This window comes from Xiphophorus maculatus, chromosome 9, assembly GCF_002775205.1.
Source record: "Xiphophorus maculatus strain JP 163 A chromosome 9, X_maculatus-5.0-male, whole genome shotgun sequence".
In the NCBI taxonomy this organism is placed as follows: domain Eukaryota; kingdom Metazoa; phylum Chordata; class Actinopteri; order Cyprinodontiformes; family Poeciliidae; genus Xiphophorus; species Xiphophorus maculatus.
Window position 1 is genome coordinate 29,240,849 of NC_036451.1, and position 18,075 is coordinate 29,258,923.

Below are 18,075 nucleotides of genomic sequence, written 5' to 3' on the forward strand. Positions count from 1 at the left end.
TAATTTGAGCTTTTGACATTGCTTTTTTTCGTGCTGCATGTAGCATGTTTTTTGTAGTCGCCATGTACTGTACAACAATGCCTCCAAACAAATGTAGATATCTCAGGAACAATAAAATGTATGGATTTTATTCACCCACCGTTTTCATCAGAAGGAATAGGGAAAATTTCTGTCCTTTTCAAATTTTAGGTTTTACTTTTTTTTCTTTTTTCTTTTACATTGCATAGAATATATTACTTCTAATACTGTTTGGGTGGAATTTTTGCATTTTTCAAAAGCTTTTATTCGCCATGTACAATGCTGTCATACAATATAATAATGATTAAAAAAATCATAGAAACTACATCCTAAGCGAGGCGCCCTTGTCTTTTATGTTTCTGATTAGTTTCATGTTTCTGATCAGTTTGAAATAATATTACAATATTACTTTGTGTTGTTTTTGAAATTGTCTTTATGTGTTTATCAAGTTTAAGTTGGGGATCCTGCTAGCTGTCAGTCTGATCTGGAACAGGGTAGCTGCGCATGGTAAATCGCCATGGTTATTTGTGTGTTACCTCTTTTGTGAAACCGAATCAAGGTTTATTTAAGCCAGCATATCCGAAAAATCCCAGTTTAATCATCGATCCTGGGGTTAAAAAATGCTACATTTCGGGGAAAAGAAGGTAAGACTAATTGGTTCAAAAACAAAAAAAGAAATAAAAGTATATAATTTTTAGGACGTGAACATTTTTGACGTGAGACAAAATGTGTTATTACAGAATCTAGCTGTGCATCTATAGCGCGAGGGTTCTGTACGACCAGTAGGCGGCGGCACTGAGCAGCAGGAGAGCGGGGGGTTGAACCAGTACCAGCCTGGTTGGAGAGCAGCTCAGGCGGGGAGAGAAGTCTGTTAAAGGAGGGCCGCTCGAAGGAGGAAGGTGCGAGGGTTTTCTTGGATTTAAATGACCTGACGTGTGCGGTTATAGAAGGAGGAATTTTAACAAAGGAAATGAATATCATTTGGGTGTGGACGGCCATGGCGACTGTGGAGGTAAATGCTGTTTTTTTTTTTTTCATTTTGTAGAAAGAAGAGAGAGCAGCCGTAGCTGCAAGGGACCAGATAGATGCGTTCAGAGGAAATTAGGACAATGCAACTGAGTCTGAGTTGTTTTATTGGTTCTCCGCTGTTCGCGGTGATTCAGGACGGACAGACAGCGCATATCTCCTGCTGGGTATCAGGAAAAGATGCTGCTGGTTCCAGACCTGCCTCTGTGCCGCACTTTGGTCATAAACAAGACGAATGCAGGCGGTGCGTGACGGTTTGAAATGTGAGCTCAGAGTCTCCGTCAGTACGGAGAGAGACAGTCATCCTTCTGTTCTGCGTTTTGGCCGTTCCTGAGCCTCTTCCTGACTGAAAAGGTTCGCACTCTTCTGTTGGGCTGAGTCAGGCTAAGGCGTTTGAGGCTGAGGAGAAAGATGGCAGTTTTATGAGCTTCAAAACTGACGTCGCATCGATGTCTATATAGCTACATCTGCGTTTGTCTGACGGCCCAGCCGCCTCTTCTAGGGATCTGTGGCAGTCTTTCCAATGGAAAAATGTGGGAATCTGTTGGGGTGTGATCAAGCTGGAGTTATTGTCTATTGCAGTAGATATTACTAATAACAACCCGTAATGTTACCTGCTATGTGGTTCAGATACAGCTCTTGCCTCACCAGTAATAATAACTTTGAAAAGCACCCCTCTCCAGGCCATCTGAGCCCCACGGTTATATTTTAACATTTTTACCAACCACGTTCTTGTTCCCCCTCAGTCTTAGTTGATCATATGAACACATGTTTGTATCCTCCTAAGGAGGTGACTTGATGAAATCAGCAATCAGCAGCATCATTTATGAGGCTCGGCTGGCAGTGATTGTATGCTGAGTAGAATACATTGAAGAAAAAAGGGAAAATTTCCCTGTGTGCACAAATCAATACAGAAGGTCAAAGGTCAGTTTGCTAGATGATTCAAACTGACTGCTGCTGGTGTAAGGCACCAGCAGCAGTGCCTTACCCTCAGAAAGCCACAGTCAGCAGTCTTGAAGCTTTCCTTTTATCCAGTGAAACCATCAGATCTTCCCTCCAGCTAGAGGCAGTAGCTTTCTTTTTTACCTTCAAGGCCCTATGGATAATTGTCTTGGATATAAGGTGTCAGATATCAGGTCCCTTTTCCAAAATGTCTTGATTTGAACTTTTAATTTCTTTAAATTTTGCTTCCAATCAAGACTTGAAAGCTTTGTGTTGGTCTAGAGTAAATATTTTTTTAAATCCATCCACTGTTTCAGCCAGATCATTATGAATAGAAGAAGATTTTTTTGATTTTTAACAATACATTTATTGTACAATAATTCAACAATAAAAACATTACATAAATCAGGTCAAAGATACTAAAACAAATAAATATTTACATTAACATTTTGTTATATTTTAGTTCTCCCTGATCAGAAATGATGCACAATATATTATTAAAAGCCCACAGTTCTAAAAACCCCGTCAAATTTTCGGTGACTCTGTAGAAACAAAACTCTAACCTCAACCTAGCCCTGATGTTCACCTTCCACAGAGTCACCGCGTCGAGTTGAGGTCCAGCCTGCATTTTGTCCCGTCGAGTTATATAAATAGCCATCTTGGCCTCGGCTAATAAATAATTTAAAATCCGGGATTTAAAACTAGTGGATCGACTATAATGTACACCATTTATAAAAACAGAATTGGTAAAAACCACGCCAAAGAGGCTAAAAATGCTCGCTAAAAAATGTAAAAAACTAGTTAAACGTACGCAATCTATAAAAACATGAAAAACACTCTCGGACAAACTGCAAAAAGGACACTCGTTTAAAACCCCAGGACTGATGACCGATAAAAACGAGTTCGTGGCGATGGCACCGTGCAGGATCCGCCACTGCAGATCACCAGTCCTTTTCTTTATCGGAGGTTTGTACAAAGTCCTCCACTGAGGTTTTTGCCCTCCCAGTTTGTCAGTCCATACACTGACGGATCTTTTGCAAAGAGTTCTCTTGTTCAGGATCTTTACGCAGTATTTATATAGTATTTTTGGCCCCGTTTTGCAGAGCTCCATCCCTAATCCTGGGCTTTGCAGCAGGGGGCCACTTTCCTCCCCAAAATTGGGATCCAGGGACACGTCAGGGAACGGGTCATTCGGATCAGGCAGGCACTCTTTTGTGGCGTGTAGTTGTAGCAGCCGCCTCTCCCCAGCCGTCATTCGCTCCTTCACCCTCTCCAGGAAGCGCTGTGTCAGCCTGGCGGACCGGATCTTCAACAGTGTGCTGACCTCCTGGACGTTGGCAAAGTCCGGTCCAGCCACCACTATCAGCCGCCGCAGGGTCACCGTCCCGGACCCAGACAGCGCCTCAGAACAGCCCGGCACGGTGCTGTCGCAGACGTCTAATCTCGCTCCACAGATCAACGGTTCTTCTAAAAGCCAATGCAGAGAATTATGCGATTTTGTCCTGTGCAGTTTAAAAAAAGCACAGGATCTTAAAACACTTTGATAAAATTGAGGCAACCCCTTTAACTTTAAAAAACTAAAATCAGTTAAAAACAGAGCAGCATCCAGCCCCAGAAAATTAACACGTCTGAGAATGCAGCTGGCCACGTCCTTCCATACAGGGGAACCTGTCAAATACTTTTGGAGGAACTGTAATCTAAAAATAGCCGTTCTACTGGCCAGGTGGACGAGGCCCTGACCCCCCTCCTCTCTTGATAAAAACAAGACAGACTGTGGCACCCAGTGCAGACCGTTCCAAAAGAAATTGACCATCTCTGTTTGGATTTTTGCAAGTAGCCCAGATGGCGGGTCTAACACCGCAAGTTTGTGCCACAGCTGTGAAGCGACTAGATTATTTAAAACCAACACTCTACCTCGGTAGGACATTTGTGAATGTAACCATTTCCATTTTGATAACTTGTTTTTCATTTTTTCTTCAATATTTTCCCAGTTCTTTTTTACAACATGTTTATCGCCTAAAAACACACCGAGATATTTAAAACCATCCTTTTTCCATAAAAGACCCTGAGGGAGAACTGGGAGCCCGTTGGACCACTCGCCGACTGCCAGGGCTTCGCTTTTTCCCCAGTTCACCCTCGCAGCGGACAGAATTGAAAACTTTTTCGTGATCTCGGTTAAAACAGTGACATCCCGCTGATCTTTAATAAAAACAACGACATCGTCAGCATAGGCAGATAAAACCATATTGTTTTTAAAACCGGGTAAAACCAGACCGTGAACAGTCGAGCGTATTTTCTGGAGGAGGGGTTCCAGGGAGAGTGCGTAGAGCATCCCCGAGAGCGCGCAGCCCTGTCGAACGCCTCTACACACCCTAAAAGGAGCACACATGCTGCCGTTGATCTTCAGCACACTCTCAATATCACTATACAAAACCTGGATCTTGGCGATAAGACCCTCGCCGAACCCAAACCTCCTCATGGTTTCCCAGAGGAAGCCGTGTTCGACGCGGTCGAATGCCTTTTCTTGATCTAGTGAAATCAAGCCCGTTTGCAAACCCAATGAACCGGAGACCTCCAAAACGTCCCGAATTAGGTAGATGTTATCTACCATGGACCTGCTGGGGACACAATAGGTCTGATCCCGGTGGATGACCTGCTCCATAGCTCTTCCCAGCCTAGTGGCCAGAGCCTTGGAGAGAATTTTGTAGTCGGTGCAGAGGAGGGACATGGGGCGCCAGTTCTTGATGTCCTGCAGGTTTCCCTTTTTGGGCAGCAGGGTGATCACTGCCCTGCGGCAGGACAGGGGGAGTGAACCAGTAAGCAGGCTCTCATTGTATACGTCTAGCAAGTCTTGGGCCAGAAGATCCCAGTAGGCCTTGTAGAACTCCACAGTGAGCCCGTCAACGCCTGGGGACTTCTGGCCCTGCATGCTGAGGAGGGCTGTGTGGAGCTCCTGGAGCCCCAGAGGGCGCTCCAGCTCGATGTTTGTCTCCTCGGAGACCTGAGGCAGTTCGTCACAGAACTCCTCGAACAGTTCCTCGTTCTCTTTATATTCGCTGTGGAACAGAGAACGGTAAAACTCCACAGCCCTCCTCCTGATCTGCCCTGGTTCACTCAGTTGCTGCCCCGTGTCCGACAGCAAAGAGTGGATCTGCTTCCTCTGCCCGTGCTTCCTCTCCAAGCTAAAAAAGAAGCTAGAGGGAGCATCCATCTCCGTGATGTTCTGGATCCGGGACCTGACCAATGTGCCTTGGACTTTATTCTCCAGCAGGTTTGCTAAAACTAGCCTTTTAGATTTGAGAGCTTCAATGTGCTCTCGATTTCCTGTGGATTCACTAAGTCGTTCTAACTCCACGATGTTCATCTCCAGATCTCTAATAGATCCGGTGATGTCACGGGTGACATTGAGAGTATGCTGCTGACACAGCAGTTTTATTTGCACTTTACCATGGTCCCACCACTGTCTCAGGCTGGTAAAATCAGACTTTCTCTGTCTAAAACCCGTCCAAAAATAACCTAAAATCTCCCTAAAACCCCGATCATAAGTTAAAACAGAGTTAAAATGCCAGTAAGCGCTTCTAGGTAAAATGTTTCTGATAAAAACACTACCTAAAAGCAAAGAGTGATCGGTAAAAGCCACCGGTAAAATCTGGCATGTTTTAAACACGTTAAAATGGTGTTTAAAACAATAAAAACGATCAAGTCGAGCTAAAGAGATTCGGTTTTCCTTAATGTGGGACCATGTGTACTGCCTGGAGCCTGCATGCATCCTCCTCCATACGTCCACCAGGCCGTGAGACGAGACCAGCTGCCGCAGAGCATGTTGGGCCGCTGGATGCGGCTCTGCATGATTACGATCTAAAAACTCGTTTTCCGTACAATTAAAATCCCCACCTATAAAAACATAATCTTCCGACCCACAATCACCCAGCCTTTCCCCAATTTTTTCAAAAAAACGCTTTTTCTCTGCATTGGTGATGGGAGCATAAATATTGATAAAAACCAGGCTAAAATGATCAAATTTTGTTTTGACTAAAAGACACCTCCCTTGAACGACGTGCTCAACTTCTGTGGAGTTTGGGGTGAAAGCTCTGGAGAACAGAAAGCCCACCCCTGCACTCTGGGAGGTGCCGTGACTTAAAATGACCTCCCCCCTCCACTCTCTGCCCCAGTCTGTTTCTATTAAGGAATCACTGTGAGTTTCTTGTAAAAAAAATGATGTCAATTTTCTTTTGGTTTAATGTTTGGTATATCAATGCACGTTTCTGAGCTTCCCTCGCCCCGTTAAGATTCAAAGATGCAATTTTAAAAGAATCCATATTGGGTAAGAAGCTAAAACCAAAACATAAAAACCTTATAAAAAATAATAAAATACTACTGTACATCATTTTTACTCAAAATTGTTTCCTAGCTTTTGACATTATTTTCTTTAATCTAAAAACTTCTGTATCTGTAAAACCTGATACCTCTTTGTTTCTGATATGATATCTTGCAGAAAAATAAAATAGTCTTAAATTTGGAAAGTAACTTTCTATTTTTACTCCCCTCAATCCCTTGGTTTGTTGCAAAAAGGTTCTGTAAGATTCTACCGGGTACCTAGGTTCTTTACTGCTACTGTGGTTTACGGACACCTCACTGGTGTCAGAGAACCAGTCTTCATTGTCACTGCTATCTGACACCTCCCTCCTGTCTGCAACCAGCTTGCTGGCCTGTTTACTGGCTTGCACAGCAGCCACCACATTTTTCCTTTTGCTGCGCCTTTTTATGGGGGCAGAAACCTCTAGCTCCATCCCCTCCTCTGTTTCACCTGTCTCTCCCTCCACTCCTGCTCCAACAACCGACTCTACACTGTTCCTCCTTTCATTCTGTCCACCCACCTCCTCCTCTACTCTCTCTCCCTGACCTCCACACACTAAATGCTCCTCATCGCCCTTCACCTCCTCCTGCTCTCTCTGCACACCGTCTTTCTCCCCCTCAACACTTCCACCCTCACCACCATTCACCTCATCACCACACACCACCGTGCTCTCATCCATACCCACACACACACTCATTCCCAACGCTCCCTCACTCACGACTGTACCTCTCTCCAGCTCTCTTGCAGCGGGCTCTTCCACCACCACCGCGGGTTCCCCCGCAGCCGCCACGGCCTCCTCCGCAGCAACCGAGGGTCCTCCCGCAGCAGCCGCGGGTCCCTCCACGGCGGAAGCGGGTTTCCCCGCAGCAGCCGCGGATTCCTCCGCAGCGGCAGCGGGTTCTCCCGCAGCGGCAGCGGGCTCCTCCGCTGCCCTACCCTCACTAGGCGGGTTTCCTGTTTTCTCACCAGCCGCCTGCTGCTTCGCCGGACCCTGCGGGGCCGGTCCGGCCTTGTCTGGGCACATTTTTATGATGTGGCCTTCTTTGCCACAACCAAAACATTTCATATTTGAGGACGTGGCAAACAAAACATAGTCAAATTCATCAATCCTCACGTGAAATCGTAAATTCAACTCTTCATCTTTTCGATTTAGAATCATAAAGAGTTGCCTCCTATGGGATACAACATGTTTTAGTAAAGGTGATTTGCACCCTGTTGGAACCTTTTTTAGCGGCGACACCACCTTACCGTGCCTCGACAACTCTTTAATCAAGAACTCGTCACTTATAAACGGAGGAACGTTTGACAGCGTTACCTTCGTTGCAGGTAAGGTAAGTGGCGAGACTTGTAAAAACAAATCGCCTACAGAAACGCCCACCTCCACTAGCTGTTGAGCCTGCTCAACTTTTTCCACAAAACACACCACCGCTCCATTCATCCGTGCTGCCGACCTTATGCTCCCGTGCCCAATCACATCACCCACAGCCAAACAAACTTCCTCCACGCTGCACGGAGAACCAGCACCCACCTTGATGCCGTTCTTCCGCGTCAGCGTGGAGAAAGACCCACCACCAACACCCACCATGGCGTCCTAAGACGCCGGCCTGACGGCCACACCCGAACCCACAAAATCCCCTTAAAACGTGACAAAACTAACACAAAATCACAATTAAACAAGTAACACAAACACCCAGTGAATAAACAGTAAGACAAAACAAAGATAGAAAAGTAAACACTCGCGCTCTCTCTCACTCTTCTTCCGCTCTCCACTCACCCTCCTCTCACACGAAGAAGAAGAAGAAGAAGAAGAAGAAGAAGAAGAAGAAGAAGAAGAAGAAGAAGAAGAAGAATTACTTTATTCATCCCAGCAGGGAAATTATTTCGCAGTTACAGCAAGAATTTTTTATACACAGATTAACACACACACGACGGGAGCTGCGTCTGCAGGCAGCCAGCTGAGCCGGCGCCATTTTTATATATATACAGTACAGACCAAAAGTTTGGACACGACTGTGTGTCCAAACTTTTGGTCTGTATTCAGTACAGACCAAAAGTTTGGACACACCTTCTCATTGAATTCAATTAGAAAGTGTGTCCAAACTTTTGGTCTGTACTGTATATATTTTTATATTATATTTTATATATACTGCTCAAAAAAATAAAGGGAACACTTTAAGTGTTAAACACCTGTTTAAGTGTTCCCTTTATTTTTTTGAGCAGTGTTTTATAATATATCAACATTCTGAGCACAGGGATTCCAAAAAAGGTTTTCAGGATAATAGGAGTGAGTTGGGGTGTGTGTGTGTGGGGGGGGGGGGGGGGGGGGGGGGGTGCGTGGGGGTGTGCGTGCGTGTGTCATCAGAGCAGTCTCTGTTCATTCTGGAAGTGATAAAAGCCAGCCCATCTACCCTGCCCCTCCTACTCTCCATCTCTCCCATTCCCTTACGAACACACTCTGACAGACAAAATGGAAGAGACTGTTTCAAGTTTTTGGCTTAAGCAAAAGCAAAACAGGATCTTTACTTTAATCATACAAGCACATACCTCACGCACTCCAGCCTGCAGCAGATGATCTATACCTCCCTGTGAAGCTAGCAGACTGCTGCTATGTTCTCCTGGCTGGAGACCGGTTGGTGGGGTACATTCTGAGAGGTGTGATTCCAAAAGTTTGCAGGAAAATAGGAAGCTATGAGATAAAATATGTCTAATCTACAAATCTTTACCTCTGCATGACCAATCTAATCCAGATCAGGTTTCTAAATCAGACTTGCTGCCTATCATGGGGTTGCTAAGCTGCAAAATATTTCCAGGACATTAAAGTTGGAAATATTCCAAATTGGAACCTCTCCATGGGAATTGTGGGATTTTATGGGGATTTACTGGAAATTTGGCATAATTTAAACAAATTGCATCATAATCAAACATAAATAAGGTTTTGTTTTGTCTTGGGCAAGCATAATTACACTGTAAAAAACCCCCATTACATTTCAGATTCAACAGTAAGTAAATTATTTGAATTATAGTATCAAAAAAAATCTTTTTTGGAACAACAAAAACATAAAAAGCTTAGCGGAATGTTACTAATCCCATCACCTCATATATCTAAACACTTTTTTGCAATCCTTTTTAACATTTGTCAGCAGGCTGCAAAAAATTATTTTAAGATACATTTAAACGTGTTAACTCCCATAAATCCCCATTAATTCTCTTGGATTTTGAACAATTCTAGAATGCTGTGACCCTAGTTGTATAATCAATTTACTGTCACAAACAATATTAAAACATTTTGTTTGTAAAATAGTATTAAGAGATAATTGCAATTTAGTAATATTCTTAAAATGAGATATGGGTGTATAATAGTTTGTCAATAACAGTTTTTGTCACTTTATTATTACGTATAATTTAGTGTACTTAATTATTATTATTTCTTAGACTACAGATTCCAAAGAACATTGTCTATAAGCATCAGATAAAATAAACTTAAATGGCTCAAAATATTACAGAATTAATGTCACCCTGAAAATTATTTGCTACTATATGATCAGACAAAATTGAAAAATTATCTGGCAATAAATTCACCTAATTTAGACAAATATGCAAAACACTTGCAGGCACTATACAGCAGCTACTCAGTCAAAAGGACAACTGAAAAACCTGCAGTAAAATAATTAACAGTAAGGTTCTCAGTACCATAAATTATGCATAAGTCAAATAAATCTGCCTATATCAAATAATGTTAAGAGAAAAAGAAACATTCATTTAAAGTCAAATGCAGGTTGCATCAAAATAAACAATCCTGAGTTACTGAATCATAAGAGCATGGCTATTTGTTTGGTGCTGGTTCTAATTGGTTGTTTCTGAATGAGCGGAATAATTCTGCAGAACACAGAATTATTCTGTGTGGAGATCTATTATTTTCCCCAGAGCTTATCTGTCTTGTTAGGACAGCAAAAGTTTTAATACATATGTAAAATCTTGTTTTTGTATAAGTTACATGCTGCAGCTTTAAGCAGACGTTTAGTGTGAGAGTTCACTGCTGGGTGGAGGAGAAATGGCGCTGTGAAATATCACTACCAGTAATGCGTTCCAACAGCAAGAGCAGAACCAGCGTCTTCCACCTCTGGCTCGCTGACTTAAATTATTTATTGGGTTATTTGTTTAGCTTTCTGACTGCCTTGCCCTTCTGGCTGAATGTTGGTAGTTGTGCGCTCCTTTACCTGCTGTCTGACTGCTCCGTATGTCTTTTTTTTCCTACAATGAGCCTTGATATAGCCAAACTCCGTCAAGTGTTTGTTTTTTAAATGTCATATTAGATTTGTTGTGTTGATGTATTTTGACCTGCTTCACCCCCGATATAATTTTATTTACCGCAACGCGTAAACTTCCCCATTTACTCTGAGTGTTGAAGTTCCACACGATATTGCTTAAGATTTGTTGCCACGTGCTTATGCAGTGTGAAGGAAAGAGGAGATAAACTGCACAGCCAGGCTGTGAAGTGACATACAGGTGATCACCAACAAAAGACAGTGATCGGCGATTTACCGATCATACACTTTTTCATGGAAATCAGCCGATTATGATTGGTGGCAGATTGATCGGCACACCTATAATTTCTATGCTTTGAGTCAGGACCATAAAAACAGACTGTTCTAATGTGAAATGAGCAGGATTCTGTCACAAAAATGGTCCTAGTGACCTGATTTTTATATAAATTATTACCAGATTTCTATAAAATAGGGTTTGAATTAAAGCTGAGAAAATTGCTGATTTTTGATATGTAAAATATGTATTCTGTCACTTTGAAAGTGAAGACTAAGCACATTTCTCTTTTATATTGGACAGTAATTTAAGTTTACATAACTGCTGCTGCTAAAATTAGTTTGTTAAAATTTAACAAACCATGGCTCCTGTGCTTTATGAAATGTTTCATCCTATTTGATGATTGTTATGAATATCGGCAGGTTCTACAGACAAACAGTAGCTGATGGAAAAAGGCAAATTCTAAACGGTTCACCAAAAATGGGTAGGCTGATACTTCTTGTGCATTGTCTTGGTTTCTCACAATAGCCTATTTGTATTTTGGTCCTGACCTCTTGATAGAAACAATGTACCAGTGCACCAGTCCCTCCTGTAGCACAAAATTTCAAACATGATGTTGTCTCCCACCCCCATAATTTACAGTTGTGATCAGGCTTACAAGATTCTGCCATTTTCCTCCAATTATTCTAACAGTCATCATGGTCTAATCACCTTGGTGTTAGTTTATTCAGACTGCAGGACATGTCTCCAAAAACGAAGACATTTTTTCCTGTCTTACTGCGAGGTTCATGAACCTTGGTGTGTGTTTTGCCCAAGAACAGACAAGCTTAAACTCTTGTAAACTGATTCCCGGTTCTAAAGTAATATCAGCAACTAGATGCATGGATTTTCTGTGCCTTAGCTTTGAGGAGGAGATGGTTCTGTTTTTTTCTGTGTCCTTTTGATCATCTTTTTTTTCCTGCAATGTTAGAATTTCAACCAGCTGAGAGTTCCTGTCATGAAGTCTACACATCATCTTACCCACAAAGAGCAAGCTAACACGCTCTCAGCTGGGTATCAACTCACTTCAAACTAAAGAACAGTGCGTTTAACTCAAAGGCATTTAAATGTCTCACTTTATCCCTTTGATGAGCCCCCCTGAAGAGAATATCATTAAGATGCATTAAAACAGCATAATCTCAGAAAAACCTTGTACTCCAAGTTCTACTGATCAGTATACTTTGTTATGTAACTCCAGATGATGAAAGCTAAACTTTGCTGCAAATGCCTGTGGACTTTTAATTAAAGACAGATATATAAGAAGGCTTTTATTTTTTGAAGTATTATGTTACAACTGGATTATTTTTAGATCCAAATTCTTTTCTCACTTGTTTCTTCCTGACTTCCTTGTTTTGTGATACATATACACTCCTGATCATAACCATATTGGAAGTAGAGCTTCAAAATGTAGACACAGAAGATAGAAGCAGAACATAAAGTAACAAAATAGGTATAGGTTTATCAAGACACAATGTGGAAAATTCTGAAAAAGGCACAGGGTAAGAGAAAAAGGGTTAGAGACCACATCTAAAAGACAGCTGCTCTAAAAACATTTATTACAGCCTATTTTAATAAAGCAAACACTGCAATATTCATTAATATCAGTGAAAACTGTCTTGGCACTACTGAAGAAGCTGAGATTTACAGTGTTCCCAACGTTACTCTTATGGGTATGACCAATCAGCACCAAGGAAAATGAATGGTGCTTCTAGATTGACTGCTTTGAAAATACCAGCCAATAGCAAGTCATGTAGCACTGTGTATTTCAGCTACCCAAGTTGCATTTTTGAATATTTTAGACATGGTCAGCAAAAAATCTTTGAATAGGTGGATTTTCCTTGAATAATTTGGAGCTATGTTCTACAGAATATCTATAGTTTGAGGTTTTTTTGCAATTTTACAATTTGGATATGATCCATCAGCACAGAATGTGTTTCTCATTTCTTCTGTTATCTTAAAAACTTGATCAGGATTAAAAAAAGCCAACCTGGCTGAATTCTGGCCAAATGTTGTGTGAATGCGTCATCAGAGCAGTTTCTGTTAATTCTGGAAGTGATAAAAGCCATCCCTCCTACCCCATCTGCCCCACAACCTAATTTCTTCCAATCCCATATGAACACACTCTGACAGGCAAAGTGAAAGTGACCATTTCAAGTTTTTCGCGTAAGCAGAAGCAAAACAGGATCCTTACTTTAATCATACAAGCACACACCTCACACACTCCAGCCTGATCTAGACCACCCTGTGGAGCTAGCAGACTGCTGCTATGTTCTCAACCAGCAACCCAGAAGTCCAGATTACTTACACTTATTTAGCAACCCAGAACAGGGATTAGAAAAAACTTAGTATCCAGAAAAACTACCTTAGCAACTACGTTTCAGACTCCTATTCTCCCAACCCAGAAAAGGAATTAGATCAGATACTTACTTGTACTTATTATACAATATGCTTATTATATGTGAAATAATTGACCCAGTTATCTGCTGCTGGTCCTGCTGATTAATAATGGTGTCTGACTGGATCTTAGCAGGATTTATGTTTCATGTTATTGTTTCTCAGTGTTGCAGGATAGAGGAATAAATGAAGAAAAAAGATTTCAACTAGGCTAACTTCCAGTTGCAGACGCGTTTTCATTGGCTGACATGTTTAGGTGAACTCTTTATAAGTTTTGAACAGAAAAAAAGATGTTTATCAGGTTAACAGCACATTTTGCAGCTGGAGGAATGATTTTCTTCCTCTCATCTCTGTCCTCTGTCTGCAGGTTGCTGTTCTGGCCGAGCTGTCATCAAGCAGGCAGGATCGGTTGCCGTGCACAAAGGGCTTTTCACAAGAGGAATATTACACTAAAACTGAGTCAGAGATGGCAGAGGGGCAGGCTGTGTTTAACGGTGAGCGCACCCCCACACATACACCCCCACATACACACAAGACACACACACGCTTGAATCAACAGCTCCAGTATCGCTGCAGTTGGAGTATCCTGCTGGTTTTTGAATGACAATGAAGCTTTAATACCAACTCAGTGGGGTTAATGAGTGTGATGGGACATTCTGAACTCTGTCTGTGTTCCTCTGGTTTCAGCAATGTTCAAAACAAAGACCCATAATATGTGTGCTAAATTTCTGGTTGATGAATAATTTTTACAAAGCAGTCATTAAAATATTTGTACTTTTAGATCAAGGTGTACGGCAAGCTGTTCTATGAATAGTTGGTAGTTGGTCTCGTTTTTGCTCAGTGTCTTTATCCCATTTCAAACAAATGCCCTGCTGCACATCTGAGAGCTGAGGAAAACACTAGGCTAATTGCTGGTTTGAGCAATTAGCCTCAAACCAGCAATTTTGACATTGTTCAACATTACCAACAGCTGCAGGTAATGTTGAAGCACAAGGGGTGTAAATTCTCTTATCTTTTCTGCAAAGAAAATCTTCCACAGATAAAAAAAAAAACATAGAAAGACCAATACAAATATCTTCAAATGTATATACCATATAAAATTCCCTTCTCACCCACCGCGGGTGGTTCTTATCCTCTGAGCTCGGGTCCTCTACCAGAGGCCTGGGAGCTTGAGGGTCCTGCGCAGTATCTTGGCTGTGCCAAGGACTGCACATTTCTGGACTGAGATGTCATTGAGAACAATCCCATATATATATATATATATATATATATATATATATATATATATTTTTTTTTTTTTTATTTCAATTTTTTTTAAAAGTATATATATACTGATATCAAAGTGGACTAGTCAACTGGCTCATCTGATTATGACCAGGCAGCAGAAAAACCTAAGAAAAGCACAGACCCTGTACTTGAGAAGAAAGGTGTGATCACATGTTTCTGTGCAGTCAGGTGATACAGAGGTGGAATCTGACACCTTTAGCTAAAACAAGCACAGTGTGGCTGGGAAATGCTTTGGATTCAGTCTGTTGGAGGAGGAAGTGGCACGCCTCACCTTAGCTGACTCCCTGCTGTTTACTCTCCTCACTAACAAGAGCCCCAAAACAACACTAACACTCTGAAACATTCAGGTCATTCTGAGAGCGAGCTGGAGTCTGTGCTCAGGATCTACTCAGGCAGTGGGAGTATGGATCATATTGTTGACCACCTAATTTTTATTCTTATTCACATAATTACAGAGGTGGATAGAATACCCAAAAGTTGTACTCAAATAAGAGTAGCACTACTTCAAAAATATTTTTACTCAAATAAAAGTAAAAAGTAGCAGTCCAAGAAATTAAGAGTAAAAAAGAATTTGGAAGAAAGTCTACTCAAGTACTGAATAACTGTAAGTCATTCAGTATTTAAAAGTTACATCATTGATGGACCAAAATATAAAGTTAAGTGGAATTTTTGGTATTTTAAGGACCAAAATGAGAATAATCATACTTGTCAAGTTTTGAATTTAAAAATAAGATACATTTTCTGCTGCTCGCTGTAAGCCATCCCACCAGCCCAACCAAGATACAGTATACCTTACATCAGTCTCCAACCCCCGGGCATCGGACCGGTCCGTGGACCAATTGGTACCAGGCCTCACAAGAAATAATTAAATATTTCCGTTTTATGTATTATGTGAGTCTGGAGGAGCTTTTATTTTGAAAATCCTTTAACTGGATTCTCTTGGTTATGTCTTGTGCGCCAACATTGAGCCCACAAGTAGCAAAATGAGTAATGAGTAAACAAATGTCTTTGGAAAGTTTCTTTGCAAAGGGGGAAAGGCCCAGAGAAGAGACAGGAGAATGGATTTATCCAGGTAGGTGGTTCCCACAGTCCAAGCCCGCTCTGCATGATATGCGGTGACCAGCTCGCTAATGAGGCAATGAAGCTTTCAAATTGCATCGCTACTTAGAGATCATGAATACCCTGTGCATCACTTCGGGAGTTATTGTTTCCCTTCACTCCCAGACGGGAGCGCCTCGTTGCAGAGAAACAAGCGCAGGGCTCCCATTAATTTGTCCTTATCATGAGTTAAAATTTTCATAAAAGTAAAATGTTTGTTTCTGTGGTGCATCTGTATCTTATTTTGAAGGGATATGTAAACGCTACCATAGCGACCAGAGTCAGAGCGTTAGGGCAGTGGTCGAGACGAGAGGAATAGAGGCTCTCTGCACGATTTAAGAATCGTGCAGATTTTCGGCCGATTTTTCAAACCTCTGTGACCACACAGAACTAATAAAAGTACAACAGGTTCGATCGGTTCGTGTGTCCAGCCACACGGCAGGAGCAACACACCACACAAGAACCGATTTCACTCATGAACATCCCGATTCCTGAAGAAAATCACGTAAAAACCCCAACATACCATATGTGAATTTAGAGTAGCAAACATGTCCGACGATGTAGAGGCAATAATGATAGTTTGTGGACTCATTTTAAGCAATAAAAGACGTAACAAAAAGAAAAACCGTTGGATAAAAGACTGCGGGAGCAGCCGCTTTATTTGCTGCACTATGCATTAAACCGGACTCTGGTTGCCTTCCAGGCAAATGCAGATGGCAGTTCTTGTAAGGCTGGTGACTTTATTCAGTTTGGAGAGGCACAGAAATTCTTATTTGAAATTATGATATTATAATACTGGAAATTTATGGGAACATACTAATAAGGGAGTCTGTGGGAAAGAGGGATAAAATATGGTAGTTTCCTGGCCAAAACAGGAGACTTGGCAGGTACAAATAATTTATATAAGTAACAGAAAATAACAAAATCAGGCTAAGGAAAATTTTCCAAATCAGTTTCTTTCAATATAAAACTTATGAAACCAAAACTGCAGGGGTGTCTGGTGAATTTTTGGTTAAATCATATTTGTTTTGCATTTAGTGGGGTAGAGAATCTGGGCTGCACAGTGGCGCAGCTGGTAGCAAGAAGGTCCTGGGTTTGATTCCCAGCTGGAGGTCTTTCTGCATGGAGTTTACATGTTCTCCCTGTGCGTGCGTAGGTTCTCTCTGGGTACTTTGGCTTCTTCCTAAAGAGATATTCTTAATTATCTAAATTCTACGTAGGTGTGTGTGGATGCATGATTGTTTGTCCCATCTATCTCTGTTTTGCCTTGCGTTGGTGTACCCCCCTCTCACCTGTTGACTGCTGTAAATTAATGGATGGGTAGAAAACCCAGTGCTGTCATGAGGTGTGGTGAGGGTTGGTGAGGCAGACGCTGTAGACCCAGGTAAGATGAAAATGATGTTTTTAATGAAGGGTAAACACACTCTAGGAACGGGCCGCACGGCCGAGCTGAAGCCAGGGTTCGACGCCGGTAGCAACCGCTAAACAAAACAGAAACTCGGAAGAGAGAACACACATTCGACGAGGACCCGACGAGGAACAAGGAACACAGGTGGAGTTAAATACATGGGAGGGTAATGACAGAACGAGACACACCTGGGAACAATCAAGGGGAGGACAGGACAACGAAGAGACGTAAGGACACAGAAAACTCTAAATAAACACAGAAAAACACAGATCCTGACAGTACCCCCCCCTCAAGGGCGGCTACCAGACGCCCACAAAACAAAAACACAACGAGGGTGGGCGGAGGGGCGCTGGACGGGGGGCCAGAGTCCAGAAAAAACAAAAACACAACGAGGGTGGGCGGAGGGGCGCTGGACGGGGGGCCAGAGTCCAGAAAAACAAAAAACTACCCACCATCGTGGGCGGAAACACAAGAAGGGCCAAGAGTCCATAAACAAACAAAAAACTACCCACAAGGTGGGCGGAGGCAAAGGAGGCGGGAACCACGGAGGTGGTCCGGCGGTCGTCCGCGGCGGCGGGAACCACGGAGGTGGTCCGGCGGTCGCCCGCGGCGCTGGAGGCGGGAACCACGGAGGCGGTCCGGCGGCCGCCGCGGCGCTGGAGGCGGGAACCCCAGAGGCGGGAACCACGGAGGCGGTCCGGCGGCCGTCCGCGGCGCTGGAGGCGGGAACGCCGGAGGCGGGAACCATGGAGGCGGTCCGGCGGCCGTCTGCGGCGCTGGAGGCGGGAACCACGGAGGCGGTCCGGCGGCCGTCCGCGGCGCTGGAGGCGGGAACCCTGGTCACGGGACCCCCGGAGGCGGTCAAGCGGCCGTCCGCGGAGCTGGAGGTGGCAATGGGGAGTCCCGGGGGCCGCCCACAGTCGGCGATGACGAGCCCCCCGAGGTAGGGTCTCTGGTGGAGCACAGG

General features: G+C 43.0%; 1 protein-coding gene across 1 annotated transcript in view; it reads left to right on the plus strand.

Moving 5' to 3' along the window:
* The first annotated feature begins 837 nt into the window (after positions 1 to 837).
* Positions 838 to 18,075, plus strand: part of LOC102235692 (cadherin-2-like) — a 99,952-nt gene continuing 82,714 nt past the window's right edge. Inside the window, exons 1-2 of the mRNA XM_023339447.1 lie at positions 838 to 1,030; positions 13,683 to 13,809. Coding sequence (XP_023195215.1) covers positions 989 to 1,030; positions 13,683 to 13,809 — 169 coding nt within the window. The 5' untranslated portion in view covers positions 838 to 988. The remainder of the gene's footprint in view (positions 1,031 to 13,682; positions 13,810 to 18,075) is intronic.